The sequence below is a fragment of the Stegodyphus dumicola genome, chromosome 1 (assembly GCF_044657685.1).
Source record: "Stegodyphus dumicola isolate Sdum_Otavi_A_Nest chromosome 1, ASM4465768v1".
Lineage (NCBI taxonomy): Eukaryota > Metazoa > Arthropoda > Arachnida > Araneae > Eresidae > Stegodyphus > Stegodyphus dumicola.
This window is the reverse complement of record NC_140768.1, coordinates 148,297,665-148,323,896: the sequence shown is the minus strand read 5'-3', so window position 1 is coordinate 148,323,896 and position 26,232 is coordinate 148,297,665. Positions and strand designations below refer to the sequence as shown.

The 26,232-nt window shown below is 31.0% G+C and overlaps 2 protein-coding genes across 2 annotated transcripts; both read right to left on the bottom strand.

Moving 5' to 3' along the window:
• Nucleotides 1-5,003: 5,003 nt before the first annotated feature.
• Nucleotides 5,004-11,612, bottom strand: LOC118205461 (uncharacterized). Its single transcript, XM_085821855.1, has one exon. It carries the CDS (start codon nt 11,158-11,160, stop codon nt 10,195-10,197), a length of 966 nt encoding a protein of 321 aa, XP_085677981.1. The 5' UTR covers nt 11,161-11,612; the 3' UTR covers nt 5,004-10,194.
• A 9,898-nt stretch (nt 11,613-21,510) lies between these two features.
• On the bottom strand, nt 21,511-26,182 carry LOC118205462 (uncharacterized). The gene is made up of 4 exons (XM_085819297.1): nt 25,517-26,182; nt 23,477-23,619; nt 23,265-23,378; nt 21,511-22,602 (listed from the first exon to the last, which is right to left on the bottom strand). The coding sequence occupies exons 1-4, from the start codon at nt 25,623-25,625 to the stop codon at nt 21,511-21,513; spliced, it is 1,458 nt and encodes a 485-aa protein (XP_085675423.1). The 5' UTR covers nt 25,626-26,182.
• Nucleotides 26,183-26,232: the final 50 nt, after the last annotated feature.

Below are 26,232 nucleotides of genomic sequence, written 5' to 3'. Positions count from 1 at the left end.
CTTCCCACACCATCGCCCACTATATAAAAATGAAACATGTTGCAACAATTAAATGAAAAAAAAAAAGAGGGAATCTGAGCAAACCAGTACTCCAGAAAAAAAAAAAAAAAAAAAAAAAAAAAAAGCATGTGATTCAAGTATATACAAGTATTAATACAGTAGAAGTTCAGAAATCTGAAACGCTTGTGACCAGAGGTTGTGCGGATTTCAAGACAGAAAAGATAATATTCAGAACAGAGGAACTTTGTAACTGAACAAGAAATTATGTCTGTTTATAGAATTAAAAAGAAAGTATTATCACATAAAACGAAGCAACTTAAACAACTTACATTGAAAGAAATGTTTAATAAAGTAAACAAATAAATATTAAGCTTTTTTTTTTTTTTTTTGTAAATTTTGATACCCTTTAGATCTTAATTGCTCTTTATTTCATAAATTACAGTTTCATACTTTTAATTTTATAAATTCTGCATGCCATCTTACCAGATTTAAATTGATGATCTATAATCCAGAATCGCCGAAGTCCCGATGAGTCCGAATTAAAACTTTGTACTGTATATTGTTCATTTACATTAGGCTCCTCTATTTTTAAATTGGAATTAATTTGCTTCCACTTTTCTCTCAGGAGTAGTTCTGAAATAGGTACCCCATCACTCCGCCACTGCCGGAACCATTCGTACAAGACAACATCGAAGTTTTCCGATTTCGCCTCATGTAAAGATTTCCGGTTTCGAATTCCGGTGTTAGAATCACTGTTGCCGTAAAATTTCAACAGCTTTTCTTTATTGTTTCGTATATCATACACAGTCCGTGCGGCAATTCCATACGATTCTGCTATAAACCGAGCAGTAGCACTTCCTTTCATCGGTACTTTTCCATTTTGCCGGCGCAGGCGATAAAGCCGCCAATAATGGTGCAACTGATGCCAAAAGGAATATCCTCGCTGGTAACCTTTTATGCCTCATTTTCAAAACAAGTGAGTCACAGCCATTTCTTATCAACATACAATTACATAGAATTTTTACCAGATAGTACAATTTTATTTACCCTTTCGCGGTAATTAAGTCAATTAGAATGCAATCACACCGCACACCGGAAGTCGAAAATATAGAAAAGGCACTGTCAAGGATTAAATTCATCAATTCTAATGAGAATACACTAGCAAAGTAAAGCATTGCGGTTTTACATAATTTCTGAGTAAGCTATTCATACGAATTGAAATAATTCTGGAATTTAAACTTGTATTCCAAATTAACTGGAAAACTAGGGGTCAATCATTGCAAAGGTAAAGCCAATACACAGATTTTTGACGGAGATCAGTGCATGTATAATTCTGCTCAGTGTGATATAATACAGTCAAAAGTCGTTAATCCGGACTCGTCGGGACTTCGGCGATTCCGGATTATAGATCATCAGTTTAAATCTGGTAAGATGGCATGTAGAAATTATAAAATTAAAAATATGAAACCGTAATTCATGAAATAAAGAACAATTATGATCTAAAGGGTATCCAAATTTACAAAAAAAAAAGCTTAATATTTATTTGTTTACTTTATTAAACATTTCTTTCAATGTAAGTTGTTTAAGTTGCTTCTTTTTTTATGTGATGATACATTCTCTTTAATTCTATAAACAGATATAATTTCTTGTTCAGTTACAAAGTTCCGCTGTTCAAGTCCTATAATTGCTGTGTCGAGAATTCATTGTGAGCCGCGGCGTTAAAGATAAACAAAGTTTAGATAAACAAACGTTAAAGTTTAGATAAACAAAGGATATGCCTTTATCCATTTTTTGCAGCAATTCCACTTTTTGTTTAATGGACTTCGAAACATACTTTCGCTTTGTAGATCCTTTACATTTTAGTAAATATATATCAGAAATTCTATTTCACATAATCGAAAGTTCAAGCTTACTTTTATAAAACTGCTCTAACAGTCTGCAAAAAATAATAAGCCGAATCCTATTCGAAGATTAAGGAACAACGCAATCTGCAACATTAACTGAATTAGATAATTTTAGCTTAGCTTATACCATCCGTTATACATTAAATGCGCATTCGTAAACGTATTTTGCGCACACGCATATTCGCAGCCGTAAAGGTCTTACGCGCATGCGTCAACGCAACGCATGCGCAGAAAGTTTATAGCTTTGAGGTCCGGATTATAGATCATTCCGAATTAACGACTTTTGACTGTATACATTTGCTTGATACACCTTTAAGAGAAAATAAAAAATTTTCATAATGTTCAGTTATTCATGAAAATACTTGGAATGAGATTCAAGAAACACATTTACATTGTGATTAAGTTATACAGAAGTCCAAAAATTATTTTTTCAAATAATTACTAATATAGTAAATTACCTATTACTAGTTGCAGCATTCTCTACTTTAGTTAATAATCCAGAAGTTAATTAAATTCTATGTAATTAATTAAAGCAAACTTATCTCACTACTTAACTGTTAAAATAACTATTGGAGGAGTTAAATTTGCAAGACTAGTTTTGAAGGTTTAAATACAGAACCTTCTTCAACAGCAGAAATGCAAATGAAAACAGAGAGGCCAATGTAAACAACTATATAATAATTTCTTCAAAAGCTGAAGGTAAAGACGGATTAGGTTTGGGATTGTTAACGAGAACTGAAAATTTTTATAAATGTAAGACGCCTCTACAAAATCTAATTTGCTAAAAGAAGAAGTTTTTTTTCAATAATTTTGCCAGCAGAAAAATGGAAAATACGATTTTCTGACCAACAGTTAAGAGCAAAAGAAGATTCAGGTTCCCCCCCCTCTTAACATATGTCTCATGTTTGCATGTTCTCACTGGCTTCTCTTTCTTTTGTTTGCACTTCTGCAGCTAAAGAAGTAGGTTCTATATGGGGCTTTTCATATTCACAAAGATTTAGCATGTTTAGTTAATGATTTGAAGTCCAATCCAGTCTTTCCTAATGCCTTTGAAATTCTACTATCTTAATTCAGTTATTTTTGCGATAGATGGTGTTACCTCCTCGCGTTTGGTACTACCAGAGGGTATAAAAATCCGTTCAGTGGTTGCTTTCCTTTATGGCATTTCCTTACCTGAAGCGCTCCTAGAAGTACCAAAGTTCGATAGCCGGAACACAACCTGCAATTTCGCAGGTTAATCGCGGCAAATAAAGCAAGTTGGAGTTGGACTTTCCTTTATTCGAAGTTTTGATTTTGAGCGTGTGCAGTTGCCCCTCGCTCCCTGTTTTTAACTTCGCTAATTTTTCTTGTCCTTTGTGTTATATGTTTGATCAGATAGCCTGACTCAGTAAAAGTAGGCGGCCAGTGTAACTCTGATTAAAAATCCGGTTATAACCACGTGCAGAGCTGAATTCTATCAAACAGACATAATTTCTTGTTTAGTTACAAAGTTCCGCTGTTCAAGTCCTATAATTGCTGTGTTAAGAATATTGACTAATTTGCCAATCGAAATTTTTTCGTTTTCAATAACCTCTGGGTCACTTTCTTCACTATCGGAAACGGATTATAGTGACGAGGAACTTGATTTAAATCATATCAAAGATGGAGTACATCGAGATGTAATACTACATTTAGTAAGGAATTATAAGCCAAATAAAATAAAAACATCTGCCCTGAAGATAAGGATAGTGCTGACAGATCAACTTCCTATTCATTGCGTGCCGCGGCATGAAATCTATAAACAGATTTCGGATTTCGAAACACACTTTTGCTTTGTAGATCCTTTACATATTAGTAAATATATATCGGAAATTCTATTTGACATAATCGAAAGTTCAAGCTTACTTTTATAAAATTGCTCTAACAGTCTGTAAAAAATAATAAGCCGGATCCAATTCGAAGATTAAGGAACAACACAATCTGCAACATTAACTGAATTAGATAATTTTAGCTTAGCTTATACCGTCCGTTACACATTAAATGCGCATGCGCACACACATATTCGCAGCCGTAAAGGTCTTAGGAACACTCGTAAACGCCTGTGCGCATGCGTGAACGCGACACATGCGCAGAAAGTTTGTAGCTTTGAGGTCCGGATTATGGGTGTCCGAATTAACGACTTTTGACTGTACTTCTTCACACTAGATGTGGATACTAATGCCCTCAGAAAGACTTTTAACTTTAATTCAGGTCATTTTTAATCAATTTGCTTGCCACTGAAGCATTTTTTTTTTTTTTTTTTTAATATTAAAAGTTTTTATTTTTAAACATTCAGGATTGCCTGAACTGTGGAATATTTGGGGCATAACTTAAAAGATTATGATGTGCCAAAGACATGGTGAATATATTACATATTTTATCTACAGAATAAAATTTTAATGGCAATTTATTAAATAAAATAATATGAATGAATAAAATAAGCAAAATGAATAAATTAACAAATGAATAAAATATGTAAGAGAAAAACAAGCGAAATCTCAATATATAAAATATATACAAAATCTAATAAATTCAAATTAAATTATAAAATTCAATTTTTTTAAATACCTAAATAAATTAAAATTAATCTCTTTGCAATTAAATGGTCAAGAGAAATTTTGTAAAATATGGAATGCATGATGCACTGGTAGAAGAGCAGAATTTTTAAACATTCATGACTATCAGCATAATGCAGAAGTAAGAGTAAAAGGATGAAAATACAGCAATATCTGAAAACCATGCAGCTTCTGAAATGTCAAGAAATAAAAGGTGGATGGTTTTGGCATTTGAATTTTCTCTTTCAGTATTGAAGCAAGCTAGAATATTCTATTGATAGTTTAATTGCTTCTACAATTATTCATAATACATACCTTGTTCAAATTATTTAACTTGTATCCACAGCTGAAAATGCATTGAGCAAGACTGCAATACATGTAAACATTCACATGGGTTCATACTTAACTTTTATTATGATAAGAATTAAAAATAATATTTTTGTCAGATCAGAATGGCAAGTTAAAAATAAATTCTCAATTTTTGTAAAAACAATTGTGAAAAAACTCAGACTAGAATACTAACAAATGCTTTAAAAATATAAAAAGTAACTTTTTATTTGCCTTTTATAATTTTTTTCGTACTTTCTGCTTATCTGCACTCTTATCAAAAATCCATGAAAAAGTACTGATCAGGAACGATAACATGTCATGAAAACATATTTATGTGGTAACCTAGGTAAGCATGTACCACATGTGAATCTGCATTTTTGTATTTTCAATAGTAATTTTTCTGATTAGTTTTATTTATTTATTTTGCATTGATGACACTTGTTTTTGTAATCGTGAATAATAATGAATGTGTAGATGCTCAGTTTAATATTCATTATGCTGGAGTTTCAGCTGTTTTTGGACAATTGTAATCACGCCAAAGTTTGTGGAATTTGCAATACTTACGTGTTATCAGAAGAGATCTTGCTAATTTTGACGGCGATTTGATATAATTAGTTCTTCCAGTTAGGTAAAAAATATTTGCTAATCACTTCTAAAATAGGTGAGCTACAACTCTCTATCATCACATGAACATAACTAAGAACGAATCCAAAAGGGGTCTCACAGTACCCTTATTTCTCATTATGCCATTTTAAATAGCTTATAGCAGCTCAATACTTTGCATATGCATTCTAAAATGTGCAAATTGGAAAACTTATGGTTATTTGGCACTATACAGTAAGATCAACAGAAGAAATTTATAAATCTGCTAAAACACAAAGAGTACTACTATTCGAATCGAACAAAAAATGTTCCCAAATAATGCAATTTAGCATCAATAAATGAATAAGCATGATATAATACTCTATATTTATATAAATCCAGTTAATTCTCAAAGACTGTTTAATTTTTGTTAAAAAACAATGTAAGTAAATTGTTATTACCTATTTTTCAATCATATTTTGAAAAAATTATGAAAATTTGGGAAGGAACAGCATATACTACAGAATTTTCAAATTTACAGGATCCTGAAATCAAAACAGTGCAATTTACGTAGAATGGATACACATAGGCTGAGTAACATGACAAATTATGGTAAGCAATTTAAGTTTTTTTTTTTTTTTTTTTTTTTGGTTCATAACTTGCATATGTTGATTAACTAAATACAGAGTAATCTCTTCTTTGAAACTTCTTCCGGAATAAATTGTGCAAGTTTGGCTTCACTTAGCCACTTATGTCTGAATTGTGCATTTTACTTTCAAAATCTTACATAATTTAAATGTAGGCATTTGATATCTGATTTTTTTTCTGATTCTCTGATTTTTTTTTTTTAAGTGAAAATATGTCGATATGTACATGGTTTGGTTTATTTAATTATGGCAAAGCACACTAGGGCTATCTGCCTAAGGGGGAGGGATGCATTCGTGGAGGACTTTCTAAGGAAAACTGGCTCGTATGCACATTACACATGGGGGAAAAACCACGAAAACGGCCATGCAGCCAGCCCGTTCGCGGGATTCGAACCTCGGACCGAACTACCAGTGTTCAGCGACTTTACCACTCGGCCTCTGCTGGGCCGATATGTACATGGATACCGAGTATGTGCAATTCTTAAAAATGCACCAAGCAGTGGGTGATTCTGCACTTTATTATATTATACTCTTGCAAGAAACTAATAGCATTACCTTCATTGTTTAGTAGACCCCATAGACCCATGATCAAAGTATAAACTGCAGCTTACAGGCATTCTTAAAATTTAGTGCTATCATATACCTGCAACAGCGGGTGGTAAAAGTGGCAACTGTTCACTTTTTTTTTTTTTTTTGACAATTTTTAGAAAATTTTTCCCTGTTCAACAGTAAGTACCCAATCAATTCTCTGGATGTGCTTTTTTTTTTTTTTTTTTTGGAAGCACTTCCACAGAGAACCCGGTAAATGTAAACATTGCCAACTTGGGCGATAATAGTTCAAACCTGGTAACACATTGGATATATCCTATTCGCTTGTTCGAAGTATGCAACCATTCCTCTTGCGTTTAATTTGTTGAATTATCACTGTCGTTCGCATTCGTAGATTTATATTATTCTTCTCTTATTTATTATTATTTTTTCTGAATTTTTTCACAACAAATAGAAATATTTTCGTAGATAAATGCCGGTTCTCGGTTCGGGTTGAAAGGAGGGGTGAATGCTAATTTGTAACACGGCTGTTCACATTGTGTTCTTAATTATTAACAGCTCTAAGAACCACAAGGTTTCCAATGTTTAAAATAATTTGTTTTCGTAGACCGCAAAAATGTGCATATGCATTTTAAATAATTAAGTAATGCTTTTATTTTTATTACTGGTTATTGTCATCTAAAATTCTGAGAATAAATCAATTTTTATGACGTAAAATTTTAACAAGATAATATATTAAGGCTTTTCTAACAATAACCTTTCAGAGGATGGCAGGTGTGACATAAATAGATGATTAAATTGAAATAAAAAATATTGATTATCTAAGATGACAGAATAGTTTGATGCATCACCATGGCCATCAAAATTAGCAAACCACTGCTGGTGTAAGGAATATATTGTTTTCCGTGTTAACTGGAATTTAAGACAAATTTTTTTCGTATATCACGTTTAACCGGTTAATTTCAGTATATTAATATTAATTTATATTTCCATTATAAATGCTTATATATTGTCTTATGCTTAATAATACAGTCAAAAGTCGTTAATCCGGACTCGTCGGGACTTCGGCGATTCCAGATTATAGATTATCAGTTTAAATCTGGTAAGATGGCATGCAGAAATTATAAAATTAAAAATATGAAACCGTAACTTATGAAATAAAGAACAATTATGATTTAAATGGTATCAAAATTTACAAAGAAAAAAGGCTTAATATTTATTTGTTTACTTTATTAAACATTCTTTCAATGTAAGTTGTTTAAGTTGCTTCGTTTTATGTGATAATACTTTCTCTTTAATTCTATAAACAGACATAATTTCTTGTTCAGTTACAAAGTTCCGCCGTTCAAGTCCTATAATTGCTGTGTCGAGAATACCGACTAATTTGTCAATCGAAATTTTTTCATTTTCAATAACCTCTGTGTCACTTTCTTTACTATCGGAAGTGAATTATAATGAGGAGGAATTAGATTTAAATCATATCAAAGACGGAATATATCGAGATGAAATACTAAATTTAGTAAGGAATTATAAGCCAAATAAAATAAAAACATCTGCCCTGAAGATAAGGATAGTGCTGACAGATCAACTTCCAATTCATTGTGCGCCACACCATTCCCCCCCTTGCCGCAGAGCAGCGTGAAATTGATAAACAGATTTCGAAATGGTTGGAGAAACAAAGGATATGCCTTTATCCATTTTTTGCAGCAATTCCACTTTTTGTTTCAGAACATTGAAACATACTTTCGCTTTGTAGATCCTTTGGAAGCTCCAGCATCGGAAATTCTATTTGACATAATCGAAAGTTCAAGCTTACTTTTATCAAATTGCTCTAACAGTCTGCAAAAAATAATAAGCTGGATCCAATTCGAAGATTAATGAACAACGTAATCTGCAACATTAACTGAAATAGATAATTAGATAATTTTAGCTTATACTGTCCGTTATACATTAAACGTGCATGCGTAAACGTATTATGCGCAGCCATAAAGGTCTTACGCGGATGCCTAAATGCCTATGTCAACGCGACGCATGCGCAGAAAGTTTGTAGCTTTGAGGTCCGGATTATGGGTATCCAAATTAACAATTTTTGACTGTATATTCTTTTCTGTGTTAACTTTAATTTAATACAAATTTATTTTCGTATATCACGTTTAACCAGTTAGTTTTACATCTACATGCTTATTATGTATGAATTTTTACTACCATATGCTTAATATATTGTTTTATGTGCTAACTTGAATTTACATGCACTAAAAGTCATGTTTACAAAATATAATGTTTATGGCTCGGCTCATTGTCGATGAACTGCGAGCTTGGCGAGTAAAAATGCGGGTTCTTTCCCGAAGTGGCAACGGGTTCTCTGCGGATGAAAACCCATTTTTTTTTTTTTTTTTTAGGAAAAACAGATTACTGTATATACAGTGAGAACATTCCTCTATGGAAAAGATGGTAAATATGCTGCATTGGACACATTGTTGAAATTGACGTAACGATACCCAAGCAAAAGTTTCTCCCCAGTGAGTTTGCATATGCTCTATAAAATCATCAACGGTTTTGCATCTTTTTTTTTTTTTTTTTTCAGAGACGGAAGAGAAGCAGATAATCAGAAAGTATCTTCTTCCTTTTTGTTTAAAAATCTAGGATATTTAATAATTTTTATAAAAAAAATATTTTCATAAAAACCTTAATTGCTTTTATAACCACTTTTTAAAGATTTTTTTAAATTTTATTCTTCTCTTTTCCAAGTCAAAATCTAACAATTTTTCATTTATAAACCAAAATTCAGAAATCTTCCCACCACATAATGACAAAGTGTTCAGTGACTGTCGCTAGGACTGGCCGACATTCGGCAACACTTTGCAAAGACTTCTGAGCAGAGATTTCTCTTTGGTGCAGCACACAAACAAAAGGGCTTCTGGTCCTATTTAAATAATGAAAACAATAAAAAATTCTAAAAGCTTTCAGATTTCATATAATGCCAATGGAGTGGTTTTTTTTTTTTTTTTTCTTTTTCTTCTTCCATTTACACTTGCATATAAGCTTTTAAAATATTTGGGCTAAAAATATTTTAAAACAGCATACCTTAAGAATTTCTGATAGACAGTCTCATGCGCTGGTGATATTTTATTCCGCACGGTGTGTTGCCCAGCTTACTTTGAAATCATCGTGTTTCTTACCAAAAATCTGTAAAATCTTAATAAATATGAAATAGATAGTAAAATTCATGCAGATTTGTCATTATTTAATTTCTTTAAATATAGTACAGGGCAATAATATTTGGTGGCAACAATTTCACAAGTTATACAGCAGTTTATAGTTTGCATAGTGATCCTATGCAAAATGCTGCTCAAGACTAACCCTTCTAAGGTAATAATATGGAAGAACCAATTTTATTCATATTCAATAATAAATTTTAGCTATGAATTGGCTGCGATGCATGTCATTTGAATAAAGATAGGTTTTTTTTCTCTTAAAATAGTTTCCATAATCAGATAATTCTTATATCCTCTGCCATTTTGAATAAACAAACCCTCCATGAAAACTACACATTCCCCCTTCAAATCTGAATATGACGAACAAATCAAGCTTTTATCTAAACAGCCTGTTTCATATATCAATTCTGTGAGACTCTTCTCCTGTATAAACACGCAGATGTTCAATTAAATCACACTTTTGTATGAATGACTTATTACATACATCACAAGCATATTTTTCCTCATTATGGATATATAAATGTTCCACAAAAGTCTTCTCAAGTGCAAATGATTCATTACATATAAAACATATATGAGATTTCTTTTGTGTATGCGTATGTATATGTTTTTCTAAATCATATTTTGTTATGAATGATTTGTCACATAGAGAACAGTCTTGAGGTTTGTTTTTCATGTGAATATGTATATGTGCTTCTAAATCACATTTCTGTGTGAACGATTCATTACATATATAACATATAATTTTTTTGTGGCTAAATAAATGCTTTGTTAAATACTGCTTACGTGCAAATGTCTCCTTGCATACATCACATGAAAATGGTCTTTTCCCTGAATGAATAAGCATGTGTGACCTTAAGGCCTGCTTTTGTGTAAATGCCTTGTCACACATATCACACGCAAAAGGTTTCTCTCCTGTGTGTAAACGCACGTGCATGCGTAGCACAGATTGTTCTGAAAATGGCTTATTACACACAGTACATATGTAAGGTTTTTCTCCTGTGTGAACACGTCCATGTCTCACTAAATTCTGCTTTGAAGAAAATGACTTGTGACATGTAATACATGTATAAGGTCTCTCTCCGGAATGGGTACGTGCATGAGATACCAGCTGCTCTTTTCGTAAGAAGGACTTTTTACAGATCTCACATATATGACGTTTTTTCCCTGCATGAATAAGCAAATGTTTCCGTAAATAAGACTTTTCTGCAAATGAACTGGCACATACATCACATGCATAAAGTTTCTCATCTGCATGTACAACCATTATATGTTGCTTTAAATCTCGCTTTTTTGCAAATGATTTGATACAAGCTTCACATCCATACTTTTCCTTATAGGTGTGGCTATCCATATGCATTTATCAAATTCATCCACGTAGCTTAGCTGTTACATATATCATAAAATGTCTGTTTTCTCATTTACAAACTAGTTTCTTTAGCATGGCAACACACATTTGAACGCTATTATTAATTGCATGTTTTGGAGGAAATGGCATGCTTATTCGAAAATATGCTTTTGTTAAATGAAATATAAAAAACCGTTAACTATTAAGTTTTGACAGCTAAAATCTCATATAGTTAATTGGGGCTTTATATGAAATTTACCTGATGTCTCAGGCTTTTTATACGAAGCATAATTCATTTTTGAAATGGAAGTTCAGCATTGAGTAACAGAAAAACTAAAACAACGAACTTGGCAAAACCTCACCTCCATAAGCTACGGACCAAAACAATAGTTACGGACAGACACAAGCGCCTAGACCAAGGAGTGGCCTAGACATTGGGTTCTCATCTATCCCAGAGCTCCACACTCTCGGTTGCTCGCCAGACGTCACTTTCGTTTGAGAAGATGTAAATAAGTTGGGAGGGGGCTGAAGCAAACCTAACGCAAGGTCCGTAGAAAGAACAGGTTAGTTCACTTGGGGTAAACAAACGAAAAGCCAGCGACTCATTCGGCTGTGACGTCACTGAAGTTCACTGTAGCATCTCCTAATAGTAGTTTCGTATTTCCTTTTGAAAATATTTTCTGTTTTTCATCGGAAAAGTAAAAATTTGAATATTTGGAGTCGAAACTTAACTACCTAAAATATTCTTTACTGTGTAGAATAAGTCTTAATTACGAAAAGTTCTCTCAGTAATTTATTGTTTCACCGAAAGTCTTTCAAACTTCCTTACAGAATTTGCTATTCAAGATTCAGCTGTTTATACCGTTACTCATTTTAGCTTCAACAGACTGAAAACCCACATTTCACAAGAACTGGAAAATACGTAGTGATGTTTAAATGTTGCAATAGAAGAAGTTCAAATTAAGAACATTTATTCTATAAAGCTTTACAAATTTGTCCCTAATGTTTGGAATCTAATTTGGCTGAAATTTAAATTTATTTTAATTTGCTAAAGCCTACTTTGAGCAAGGTCCGTAGAAAGAACAGGTTAGCTCACTTAGAGTAAACAAACGAAAAGCCAGCGACTCGTTCGGCTGTGACGTCACTGAAGTTCGCTGTAGCATCTCCTAATAGTAATTTCGTATTTCATTTTGAAATATTTTCTGTTTTTCATTGGAAAAGTAAAAATTCTAATATTTGGAGTTGAAACTTAACTACCTAAAATATTGTTTACTGTATAGAATAAGTTTTAATTACGAAAAGTTACCTCAGTAATTTATTGTTTCACCAAAAATCTTCCAAACTTCCTTACAGAATTTGCTATTCAAGATTCAGCTGTTTATACCGTTACTCATTTTAGCTTAAGAGCTGAAAAATATGTAGTGTAGTCAGAGCTTAAATTTTGCCGGCTCCGGTACTTTTCAGTTCATGGGATAAATGATAATTCTAGCCGGAGCGCATCGGAGCCCTACATAAGAAGGCTCCGACACTTCTTTTATATAATTAACGGAACTACAATTTCAGTAGAAATTTAATCTCAAAAATTTTATTTTTAGCAGCAATAAAATTACATTAAAAACCGCTTATTAAATGTTAATTTACCTCTTTACATTTTATTGAATTATTTTAATAAATAATAATCAATTATTAATTAATGGTTAGATAATAATTAATAAATATTAAATGCTAATATTAATTAAGTTATTATTTATTAATTTGATAATAATTAACTATTTAATTTTTAAATGCTAAATGATTTTAATAGTCATTTTATTTATTTATTTACTCTTGTTCCTCTTTACTAACGGTCCTCCATAGGGTTCCGGAACTTCTAATTTTAGAAATTAAGCCTTGAGTGTACCGATATAGAAGAAATTCAAATTAAGAATATTTATTCTATAAAGCTGTACAAACTTGTCCCTAATGTTTGAAATCTAATTTGGCTGAAATTTAAATTAATTTTTTACTAAAGTCTACTTTCGGTCCAATTGTTTCTGCAGTATTTGTTTCATTTAGAAATCTTAGTTTACTTGTTGCTTTTTTTTTTTTTTTTTAGATGAACTCGCATGAGATTTTCCTGTAATATATGATTAATTTTAATAGATTAAAAAAAATAAATTGCATAAAATTATAACTCGCTAGATTCTAAAACTTGTTTGTAATTTCTTGATGTAAAGCAGCAACAAGAAACATAAACAAATGAACTATTCAAGCTATAACTGAAAGGAAGTGTAATACTTAATCAGCAGACTCTTTAAAATCAGCAGCTGCATTATGTAATTCCATATAAAAATTGAGACTTAATTTTAATTTAAATCTTAATTCTTTGAATTTTACTTTTAAGCAAAAATAAAAAATAAAAATTTCCAAAAGTATTCAGATAGAAGATGTTAACTTTTTATATAAAAAATGAGTAAACGATATTAAAAGAACAGTTGCATATCCTCTATTATGTTTTGCTATTAATATTGTATATCTAGAATTTTATCTTTTAGGTTTCTATATTTATTTCACTTATGTATTGTTTAATTTATAAAAATAATAAAGAAATGAAACATGTAGTCATTTTCTGGATTGTCATCCTCATTTTTTATTTCAGAGAAGTAAATCCTAGATATTAATAGGTGGTGTGTGTGATTATGGCAAAGCCTCGAAGGTTATGCGCTTGAAGGGAGGGATGCCTTCGTGGAGGTCTTTCTAAGGGAAACTGGCTCGTATACTCGTTACACATGGGGAAAACCACGAAAACGACCATGCAGCCAGCCCGTTCGCGGGATTTGAACCTCGGACCGAACTACCAGTGTTTAGCGACTTTACCGCTCGGCCGCTGGTGGGCAGATATTAAGAGGACTGAATGTTGTATGTGTTTCTTTTGGTATCAAAAAAGAAATATGTTTATATAATAACTTAAATATTACATTTCATTTAGCATATTCAGTTTAACAATTAAAAAGGGTGGATGTTTATTTAATATGATGACCTGTGTACAATATCCCCACAGACATAATGATTACATACGTAGATACTAGCAAAATATAATTCTGCAGGTAAATTTATATAATTAAATGCAAAAGTCAAAATTGGTACTAAATTTTAAACACTACATTCAACAAAATCTTAGTAAATATGGATCTTAATTTTATAAATGAAATTTTGTATGAAATATATCATGGTGCACTGTATGGTAATGGAATGCAAATTTTAAAACAATAATAAATAAAATATTTGCTTAAGTTATATTATTCATTCATAATACAAATCATAACAAATTATAAGTACAGATAGAAAATGAAATTTTATATTTTACAAGAATTTTAGCATATTTGTTTTTTAAACGTTTCTATATTCTTAAATCATACATTTCCTAAATTTTGATTGCATTTAAATGCATGCTGTGAATTACTCTGTTTTCAAATAATATGAAAGAAAAAAGCCTTACTAATTAGAAAATTAATATTGCTGAAGGAACTGCTTTACTATCTTTGCAAAATTACTGTAACTAAATTATCCAGAACTGATAGCCTTAAGTATAATAATACAACTTAATTTGCTCGCCAAATGAATTGTGGACTTCTAAAATGTTGCTTTCTGTACTCTGCGGTGTTGTTAGTCCTTCTTATTGCTTACATGTACCCCGTGTATTAATGATATTGTATTTCTGGCATGTACCATATTAACAGTACAATAGGCTCAAATTCTAAGTAATTGACAAGGCCCATCAGCTGAACACTGGTGATTTGACTTCAATTCCTGGAGAAAAGGCTGGTTGCAGGGCCATTTTTCCATGTGTAAAACGAGTTAATTAATGCAGTGAGCTACATACACATAATTTAAAACTATTTAAGCATATTTATATGCATCTGTCACAATTCACAACAATATTCAAAACCGTTGGCAATACACATAATAAAATGCATAGAAGTTTCTATATATATTAATGAATAAATTAATTTAAGTAACCCGAAAATTCAAAATAACTTGCATCAAATCAAAAAACACTATAAGTTTCTATACCTATGAAATAATACATTTTGCTGATTATTTTTTTATTTTGCCTGCATTATTGGTGCATAATGCAATCGCGCAGTGCATACCAACCATTATACTACATAAATTTAATTGTATTTGAGAGGAAAAAAAAAAAGAAAAGAAAGGAAAAAACCGAATGAGTTTCCACAGTCGCGCACAAGCTTACATTCAGCTTAAATCAATGCAAAAATCTATGTTGATCTGAGGAGAGAAAACTTCAGTGACGTCACAGCCAATAGACAGCGAGAACGCATTTTCGTTTGTTTACCCCAAGTGAGCTAACCTGTTCTTTCTACGGACCTTGATGTTTGAGGTCGCCGCTTTTTCGGATGGCCAAGAGTCTCCTTTCCCCATCGAGACGACTAGCTGATAGCTTTGCACTTTGTAATCGATTACGAAGTCTCGATACTCTGTTTACGTTTTAGGCGGAATTGTGGAAATTTTGCGGAACGGAAAAGGGCCTTCACCTTCAAATTTTATTTTATTTATTTATTTTTTTGCGGTATACGAGACTGGGCGCAATGCGAATAAATCTGTATGATACACAGAAACTTGCTCATATTGCTGATACAATGATCAAGAGTATTGATATGTTTAGTTCATTTCTGTTGTTAAAATAAAAAACCGCAATTGTGCATGTAATGAGTGTAAACAATAATGAAAATTTAGATATGTCTGTATTGTTGACTAAGTAGTAATAATGCCTGATTGTAAAATATATATTAGACTACTGATTGTATATGTACGATTTAAAGTAATAATTACGTTGGGTAGAACACAGCAAAAGAATCACTGAATTTTTATTTATTTGAATGACCCATAATTTTTGTTTTGTTCATAGGGATATATCTTTTTTAGGTGATATATCTATTTTAATATATTGTGTACTTAATTGTGTGTGCATATATATACGAATAAACGGGCCTTAAAACTTGGGTTGATTTAGTAAAAAAATTAAATATAGTATAATGTGTTATTGTAAACATTATAATACTATACCACACAAGCACTTTCTTATATATGTAATATAATCTTAGAGAAATACCAACTGAATCCTTCTTTGAATATCTATAATATTCTCTGACTGTGTTGTTTCATATACAATGATCAAGCAAAGACAGTGTTAAAATTTTGCTCCGAACAGCTGAGATGCATGTCTGAAATTTTGTACTAAACAGCACAAACTTATGTCTGGAGGTAAGAAATTTATAAATTTTGTTTTGTCTACGATTTTCATTTCTCTACATCGAAAAATTATACTGGTGTGGGGGCACCACTTCACTTAACATTTGATTTCAAGTGGCATCTGATGTTTTATGTCAATAAAAATATGACAGTTCATCCTAATTTTAATCTCTTCTTTATTGTTAGCTTTTAAGAAATTTGCTTCTTATTTGCATTTTGTTCTCTTTCTGTCAGTAGATGATATTAAGGATTTGGTTTTTATTATTTAACCATACTCTCCAATTTCTTTCTGTTGCTTCTCATGTAGGCACATGTTTCTTTTTCATTCTTGCAGCAGATATTAAGATGTGTAGTGCTTCAAGTGAACTAATATTTTGTGGATTTTTGTTTGCTATTGATTTCTTTTTAAATTATAATCCTGCTTAGTGTTAAGATTTATGCGCTGTTTATATCTGGTAATTAATAATAAAAAAACTATGTATTTTCATCATTTTGTGTACATTTTAACCATACAATTATTTTTGTATGCGAATAAATTTGTATTTATTGACTTTTCTTTACACCCAATTATCCCTAAAGTATATATGCTATGCTGAATGCATTATTTCAGATTCAAAATGTATACACAGAGAGATGCATATCACACTATGATGATAACAAAAGTGGTAGTTTAATAACATTGACATCAAATATCACCTAAGACAACCACTTCCATAGAAAATTTTTTGTAGCAGCTGTGTCTGACTGTCTTACAGAAGTGTTTTGTGATTTAGAATTAACTCGCTGTAATACTGATGCAATTTAAGGTTACTAATATGCGCATTCAGCTGTTTTTCTTTATTAGTTCAAACAACCCATGTTATTAATCAAAAAGCAATACCTTATCGTTAGTCATATTATAAAAATTAAAAAATGGCTTTTGGAAATTTTCCTCCTTATGCAATGATTTCCAGTTTGGTAAAAAAGCTTTCATAAGTTGATCTTACTATGGGTCACGTATTGAATTTTATTTAGTGTTAAAAATCATTTCTATGGTATATGTACATATTTTTACAGTTTTTAAAATACTTCAGAAATTCATTATCTCATGCCACAAGGCATGCATAAAATAAGCTTATTTCCTTGTACTATTATTAAGCTGTCCAGAAGAAGCCTTTTTTTGACAATGGATCACTGAAAGTTATGCTGTATCTTTCTGTTAATTAGAAAATAATTTTGGATAATAAAATAAATGTATTAGAAAAATATTATATTAAAATGATATTTTTAAAACACATAATTAAATTAATGTATTAGAAATCTGTAATTTAAAGCAAACCTTCGTTCTTCAACTACATATTCATTTCCGATACCCAAAGGCTAATTCCATCATAATAGCTTGTATTTTAACTCGTCATTATTCAGCAAAACTTTTTGATTAAAAAATTCTGTATTCGTCCTTTGTGATAAAAGCCCAAGATACGAACCTCCACCATCTGCAAAATGCATGGCTCTCTTTGTACAGGATCTCTGTGGCTGTTACTGGAAGCCTAGAGTATGTTCAAGCAGTAGTAAATAGGCTTCCTTATTCTCTGTTTATTTAGTGCGTGATATATTTGTTTGTGTGTGTTTATTTGATAGTGTGTCTGTATAAATACTTTTGTCTGCCATTGGAAATAAAAATATATGCATTACAAATCCGAGTTATTAAGTATATTAAGGCTGTTTACATTTTTCATTCCAAAACATATATTCAATTAAAATACATTATGCAATTTGTGTTCATCTACATTTGTTAATGTTTAATTAATGCCAACAGAAACATGTTCGCATAAATTCCTCTAAGTAATTTAAACATGAGGTTGTTTAAGAAGGTCATTTTTTATCCATTCATTTATTGAAATATTTGCATTACTTCTTATATATTAAAATTTACATATATTATGTACTTTTTTCAGTAGACAATCCAAGAATATTCTATATGTTAAAATGTATGGTATATGCAATAATTCCCCCCCCCCAAAAAAAACTTATCCTCTATTTGTGATCTTATTATCTGATTGTGTCTTCTTCAAAATACACAAATAATCTGATGGAATGAAAATATTTTGGTCATTAAAACTTTTTAATCACTGCTCTTTACATCTACATTTCTTTTTTCACATAATCTGAAGTTTTCGAGTAGTCTGAAGGTTTTCAAACTGTGTTTCACAGAAATTTTAGATACCATGCAACTCCTCTAGGGCATCTGTAAGTCAAAATTTAAAACAATTTTTAATATCACTGGACATCAAAATGAAATACTTGAAATAATCTTTGAAATTCTCTTATTATTGTTAAAAAATATTAAGCAGATTTTTGTTTATGATTAAATTTATAATGAAATAATGAATTTCTTTTTACTTTCTGCATAAAATGCACAAATTTTATATTTCAATTCTTTAACATTTATTTTTCTGAGGATAGAAATTCTTCTATAGAAAAAATTACGATTTTAGAAGTTTTTCTGAATTTAAAGATTTGAAGACAACCCTGTTATAAGGGTTTACGATTATAATGTGAATGACCCAAATAATTGTAAATGGCCTATGGCCATACTTAATACACATATTATTTAAATTGACATGCTTTACCTGTAATGTACATTTGTGACTTATGTTGTAATTTAAGTGCACCAGTTTACTCACACTTATCTGTATTGTGTGTATGTATTATATGCATCTCTAGACTCAGGTTAAAGCTAGCTCGTTTCCCCTTTCTCAGCTTTCCCAGATGACATTTTTGGGTCTTTACTGGAACTCGACGCACACTTTATTTCGGCTAGAATAACCACTTATCTCACTCTTCTTTTATTCAAAAATTATAACATACTAATTTGGGGAAAAAATTATATTTTATGTTAGTTACTCATGACAACATTCGAAACAACCTACATGTTCGACAAGGGGTAGGGGTCTAGGAAAGCCACAACTTTTTCAATGAACTGGATGAATAAATGCAGCCCTGCCTTTTGTTGTGTTTTATGCATTTATAAATTTCTACCTGACTGTTTTTCTTTAATTCTATATAACACAATTAATCGATGCTTGTTTCTTGTATGGAATTTTAACATTAATTCTACATAACATGAGTAATCTTTTTTTTTTTTTAAATTGTATTTTAGCATTATTAAAAAACACTTTGGCACTATGAACTGAGAATATCTGTCAATCTGTCTTCTACGTTAATTTACAATAATATAAATGTGAATATCTGAATGGAGTTATATTGAAAGATCTACTGGATGCTATGATTCCATGATGGTCAATCCACCACATTGGAAATATTAAATCAAACAATAAGTACAGGAAAAGATTCAGCAAGACAATATATCCTCTTTTGAATGAATACATTTAACTGTAGTTATTCCAAATATGTTTTATACAACACCCCAAAATCATGGAAAATAACTTTCTAAACCGAGTTTACAGTGTAAAAAAAGTAGTGGAAAAATGTTGTAGTCATGTAACTGGGCTATCTAACATAAAAATTACAGCATATTACACCAGTGTTCTTACCTTTACTGCATATTACAACCAAATAACTACAATTAGATATGAGAAAGAACAGGCAGTGTCAGTACAACCAAGAGTAAAACTTTTACAGAGTTGCTAATTTGAAAAAGTGAACCTGTAAAACTAACCCTGCATACTGGTTTGCTTTAGATGCATTTGGTAACCAATATGCCGTAAGTCTTTACCAGATGCAGTTTTGAGTGCATTAAATACTATATTGCTCATATGTCTTGATCGTGACAATCAATGCAGCTGCAGCATTATTGAATAGAAATAAGTTATATGACTCTCAAATAAGTGTTTGTAAAGTTGTTCAGGAAATAAATATTACTAAATAATAACATGTATTATGTTTATTGAATTGTACAAAACTTATATGTTATACTTTGAATTATCGTCAATTTTAATTGTCTGAAATCTGGTATTTGATAGTATATAGTTGTAGCAGTTTTTTCACTATAAATTCTGAAGAATCCGAAAATAAATGCACATACTAAAGTATTTCAAGTATGATAATATTCAGTATTTAAGATTATCCTAAAAGTATGAAATTTATTATTTTATTTGAAAATAAGTATTAGTGTATCCATGGCATGCAGGTCCCCGAGATTACTCTATTATCCACTCATAGGTGGGGGTGTCACCTTTGCCAAAGGCTCTTTGTAGCCTGCTTTAGGTTTCATACTAATTTTAATTACTGGCCATCTACTGAAATGGTTTCTTTATGTATATCCACCTTTATTCCAACTCTGGTATTTCTACGGCGATGGAGGTTTAGTTGACCATACTTCTTGACAATTCTTTTACTTTTTTTTTCAATTTGAAGCGGTAGACCAGTATTTTCATCTCGCATAACTGTTTTTGAAGCAGACTCTAAAATCTCCTTCAAAGAGTTGGCTACATTGTGTAAATTTTCGCTATCTAAATTCCAAAGGAGTGACCGAATTGATCTGTAATTTGCATCGCACTCATTGATCAAATTTCTTTTTTTACTCAACGTTGCTTCTTCAGATATGGTGGGTAAATTATCTGATGTTCCACCTGAAGGAGTTTCAGTTGATGAATATTTTCGTTGCCTGAAATACTTCTTGAGACTAAATCTTCATCAACTTTGAAAATAGGTGTTGAAAATAGCCATTCTGCAGTACATTCCAAACTCCAGGCTGGAAACTTCATGCCAGCAAACACAATATGCTTGCACAGCAGTCGGTTTCTTCTGAAATCTAAGCATGTGCATTGACACAGTTGTTTCTGTTCATCAAACGTGACAGAATAAACTGCATCATGCTTAGTTTCAGAAGAAACTTTAAAGAAGCCATGTGAATTTTTTTTTATACTACCCACATAAACTTCAGCAGCTCTTAATTTTGTTTTTACGTGATCAATTAACCATTTTGGCTTATTGATTAAATAATTTGGTACATGTTCATTGTATAATCTGGCCTGCGAAAGCATACTCAGATTTTTTCTGACGTAAATTCTATATCTTTCTGGCAGAAATTTCTCAACCAAAATCTTAATTATTTCAGACAGCATACAGTTTTTATATCCCTGAAGATATCTATATTTTAGTTCCTCATTCAACACCATTGTTCGAGTTTATGAATAAGTCATTTGGTTTGTAAGCCAAAGCCCATCTCTCAATTTCCTTGAACCATGTTAATTCAAAATAATCTTTCACAGCTTCATATTGGTTCCATGATTTTAATACCTCTATTGCTGCAACCATTTCATCTTGAGTTGGAGCATTTGCTATGGCACGTAATTTACACAAAAGCTCTTCTTTGGGAACCACTGCATTCTTTTTCTTAGAAGCCCATCTTGACCATGCCTGCTCTCGATGGAAACTACATATAAAAGCCTTAATTCCTGTAAAGACATTTTCCAAACTTATAATTTCTTCCATTGCAAAATCAACCATCCCATATTTTGGTCTAACGAGAGGCGACCAATTTTTAATAATTATAAGAGCTTCTTCTAATGCTTTGGCTGTTTCATTTTGTGTAATTATTATGCTCACTATTTGATAGTTCACATTTGTTTTGACAACTAAAAAATAAAGTGGGAGAGCATACTTACAGGTTCGATAGGTCGCGTCGAGAAGAACAAGATTAGAACCATATAAGACATATAAATTTTTCATTTCTTCACTTTGATATACATATAGCAGATTTAGTTTTGAATCTGTAAAGTCATTTGGCTCAGTACCATCATATGTATTTTCAGTACATGGTCTAAAAAAAACAGAACACTTGGAAGTATCCCAGCTATTTATTAACATTTCTGTATTTTCCTGGTCAATTTTACTAGTTCTAATATCGGATTTTGCTTGGCTTATTATTTTCCTTATTGCCTCCATTTCTGGATAAAATCGTCTGCGCGTTTTATCAGTTTCTCCCAATTCAGTTGAAACGTATACTTCTAATAGCTCTGCAATTACAGTGGCATTGCATTTTCCATTCTTAACTTTAGAAGCTATGAAATGCCGCACTCTAGCATCTATAGGTTCTATTACTGCAGCCATGTTACCCATTAGATGATTTTGATGATCTTGGCTATTAGGTAAATTAAACATGAAAACTTCTTCACCAGCAATACTATCTTTATTGGCTAGTTTTTCCTTAATTTTCCGAGATATCATAATCTTTCTTTTTCGGGTTGGCACTACCTGTAATTTAGACATATTTATCACAGTAAAATTTAGAAATTCCAGCACAGTCATCTAAAACTAATTATTGATAAAGGTTCAATTTTAAAAACTTTCTGTTCATAGCAAATTATTAAAAAAGAAAAAAAAAAAAAAAAAAAAAAGAGGAGTCATTTCTCATTTCTTTCCTTTAAAAAAAGCTGTAAAAAGGATCTTCCATTTTTATAACAATAGATCAAATTACTTCTTCAAAGAAACATAACCAATAAAACTTCACTTTGAACAACTTATTTCTATTTGTAGCAAATTGGTTAGAATATAATTAGCATAAAAAGCCTTTATTTCTGGCCTGAAAACATCATTTTATTTGCATGTCAATTACTGAATTATTTATTTAGGAAAATATTACCGTTAAAAACCCTCTTTTGGCCCCCCCGAAAAAAAAAAAAACCTATTTAGAAAAATATGTTGAATAAAGAGACACAAAAAATCATTTCTCTTTTTTACATTGTGACTCTAAAAATACCTTTTGTTTTTATGTCAAAAAGTATGTATACTTTATCATAGAATACCTTCAATACATCTTGCTCATACATGACAGAATTATATTTTTTCCTTAAAAAAAAATTCTCTAAAATTACTAAGATGGTCATCTTAGAACAAAAAGTTAAATAAACTTCTACCTTGAACTGAGGCATCCTGTACATTCGGGTAACATTAATTACAGCTGGACAATTAACTTTTTTAGTTGTCTGGTTCTTGGAATATGCTTTACCAAAAGCATGATCAGTTTGACACTAAAAGAAAAAAAAAAAAAAACACACACATATATATATATATAATCCAAGAGGTGATATTTTTGTATAAATTTTTAAATATAACAATGTTATTTTACCTTTTCATTTTTTTCTTTAGCATAATTTTCCTTTTGACGTTTATTCAGATCTTTTCCTTGATGGCAAACATAGGTTTTTCGCCCAAAGTGGAAATAGGGAATATCATCTAACCAGTTTAATCGTAAATCTGGAGTTAGTTCAACTGGAAAGAAAATTTTGATTTAGATCACAATCTGATAAGCTTTGATTTTTAAAAGAAAGAAATTACAGATCTCTATAAACATATTATACATTTAACATTATACTTTGATTTTTAAAAGAAAGAAATTACAGATCTCTATAAACATATTATACATTTAACTGTCTCTATATATACTACATACTGTAGACACTGCTTAATGTATTGCAGCTGATGTCGTGTATATTGCTATTGAATTTCTAAGTTCTGCTCTTTCATATATGGAAACATAAAAAATGCATCATTTGCTGTAATTTTATTTGCTCAATTTGGTTAATATAATCAAAATATTATACAATAAATTTCTTAAACTGAAGAACGAAAATGATTTTAATCAAGCATTTAGAAAAAAGCGCAATACAATAAAATAAAATAAAAAAAAAAAACTTAATTTCATACGAATTTTCAATAGCTATTGATTTGGAAGGGCTTCAGCACAGTTCCCTCTTCTTCAAAAGGGAGGTAAAAATTCCTGAAAACATCTTTGCCAAAATACACTTGCATTTTTGCCCAATTTCAGATTTTACATTGGCAAAATCTCTTTAAACAAGGATGCCCTCCAAGTATTAAGATTATAGGTATAGAATTGGTCCAATAAATTTCAGAAACATTATGGACTACTCAAATGAACTTTTGCAATGAAGACTGTAAACAATTGATAAACAAACTTTTATTTTTCCTAATTAAAATGTTAAGAAAGTGGCTAGTTATATTTATAGTTAATTCAATTCCTATTTTAAAAGATACTTTTCTCATCATCTTATATTATCAAAAATGGGCAAATGTAATCACATTAAGCAGCACCTACTGCAAACATAGATATTAAAAGCATTAAACTATTATGTAAAAAAATTATGTCATTTTGTCTCATATTAAAATTATATATGCTAGGTAAAGTATAGAATGAGCTAGCTGCCTTACGCAAAAGGGATGCCTTTGAGAAGGTCTAATGGGAAACTGTCTTGTATTCACTTATATATAAGGAGAACAGGAAAATTCCCATGCAGCTAATCCATTCAACAGTATTTGTACCTTGATCAAACATCCAATATTCAGCTATCTCATCTGCTAGTCCATTGGTGCTAAGAGTCAAAATAGACAGTAATGTGATTTTACACACAAGATAAGTAGCATTCATTGACTAAAGAAATATATATATCACATCACTAAAGAAATATATATACATTTCAGAAAACTTTCCTGTTTTCTAAAATTCAATATCTTTATTATTATAACTTCCTGATATTTCAATGCATTATAATTTTATGAACTATTACCTGAAAATAAAACAGAATATTTTTTGAATTGGTAGTGTTTATTATAAGGTTATTTTGAAACATGTTGTTAATGATAAAACTAAAGAATGGATTTTCTTTATAGACTATTAAATGATTATATTTCAAATCAACAGACTGCATTCATACACTAAAATAGGATGAAAAATATAGTAGTCATGGAGACAATTGTCGAGTTTCTCAAGAAACAACAATAAAAATTTTCAAATCTAACACGGTATATCTTGTTTAATGTTTAATATAGTACGGAATGTTTCGTGAAGCATCAGCTATTTAAAAAAAAAAAAAAAAAATGCAATACCTGACAATGAAACCAAATAAAAATCAAACATAACGCTATTACACGTTATGCAACACAATTAATGAATATGAACGTCTATAAACCCTTTTTTCAACTTGGACCGAATCTCGCAACATCAACTAGATCTTACGCAATAAAATTAATACAAATTAGTGCTGATAAGTTCTTTGGAACAAAATGGCCAAATATCAACTAAACAATCAAAGAAAGCATTTACATTCTAGAGGATTTTTATTTACTCATTACATCTTCAAAAATTACTTACTCTCTTTATCGAATGACTTTCCATAGTAATAAACATATTTTGTTACAGTTTCTACTTCGTGTCTGCGAAGTATTTCTTTAAATTCGCTCCAAGATTTCGCAAAATTCATTTTGCCTCTAAACACAAATGTTCATACACGAGACGGACTTTGAAACTCGTAATCGATAAACCGGCCATTCCCCTATCGTTGACACAAGTCTTTCTATCGATGGGAAAAGGAGACTCTAGGCCATCCGAAAAAGCGGCGACCAATGTTGGTCCACTTTATGATTGCCATCCGATGACGTACTTCTTCTAGGAGGACAGCGTGATACTTTTTCCCTGCTGAGGGATTATCTGTAGCAGAAGATCGGGGAGTTTTACAGAATTACGCAAATCGGAACCTGGAAGTGTGTTCTACGTCATCACTGGATATGTACCTTTGATATCTCCGTTGGCAACAAAGCTTGGCGAGCATTTGGCGTTATTTTTTTCCGGTAAATTTTTCCGCGAGGTCAAGAATTGACGCTAATTTAGTTCACGTGTTAATTAGCGGGTGTGAGGTTTGTATTTTTTGCGCCATTTTTCTCGCTTTACTTTAGCTATTTACCCTCTTTTTTTGTATTAATAATTATTTGTATTTTGTTATATTTATGATTAGTGTTTGATTTTCATTTGATTTATAGTTGCATTTTATTTACAGCATATATAATTATTTATATGTGTTTCGATTTGTA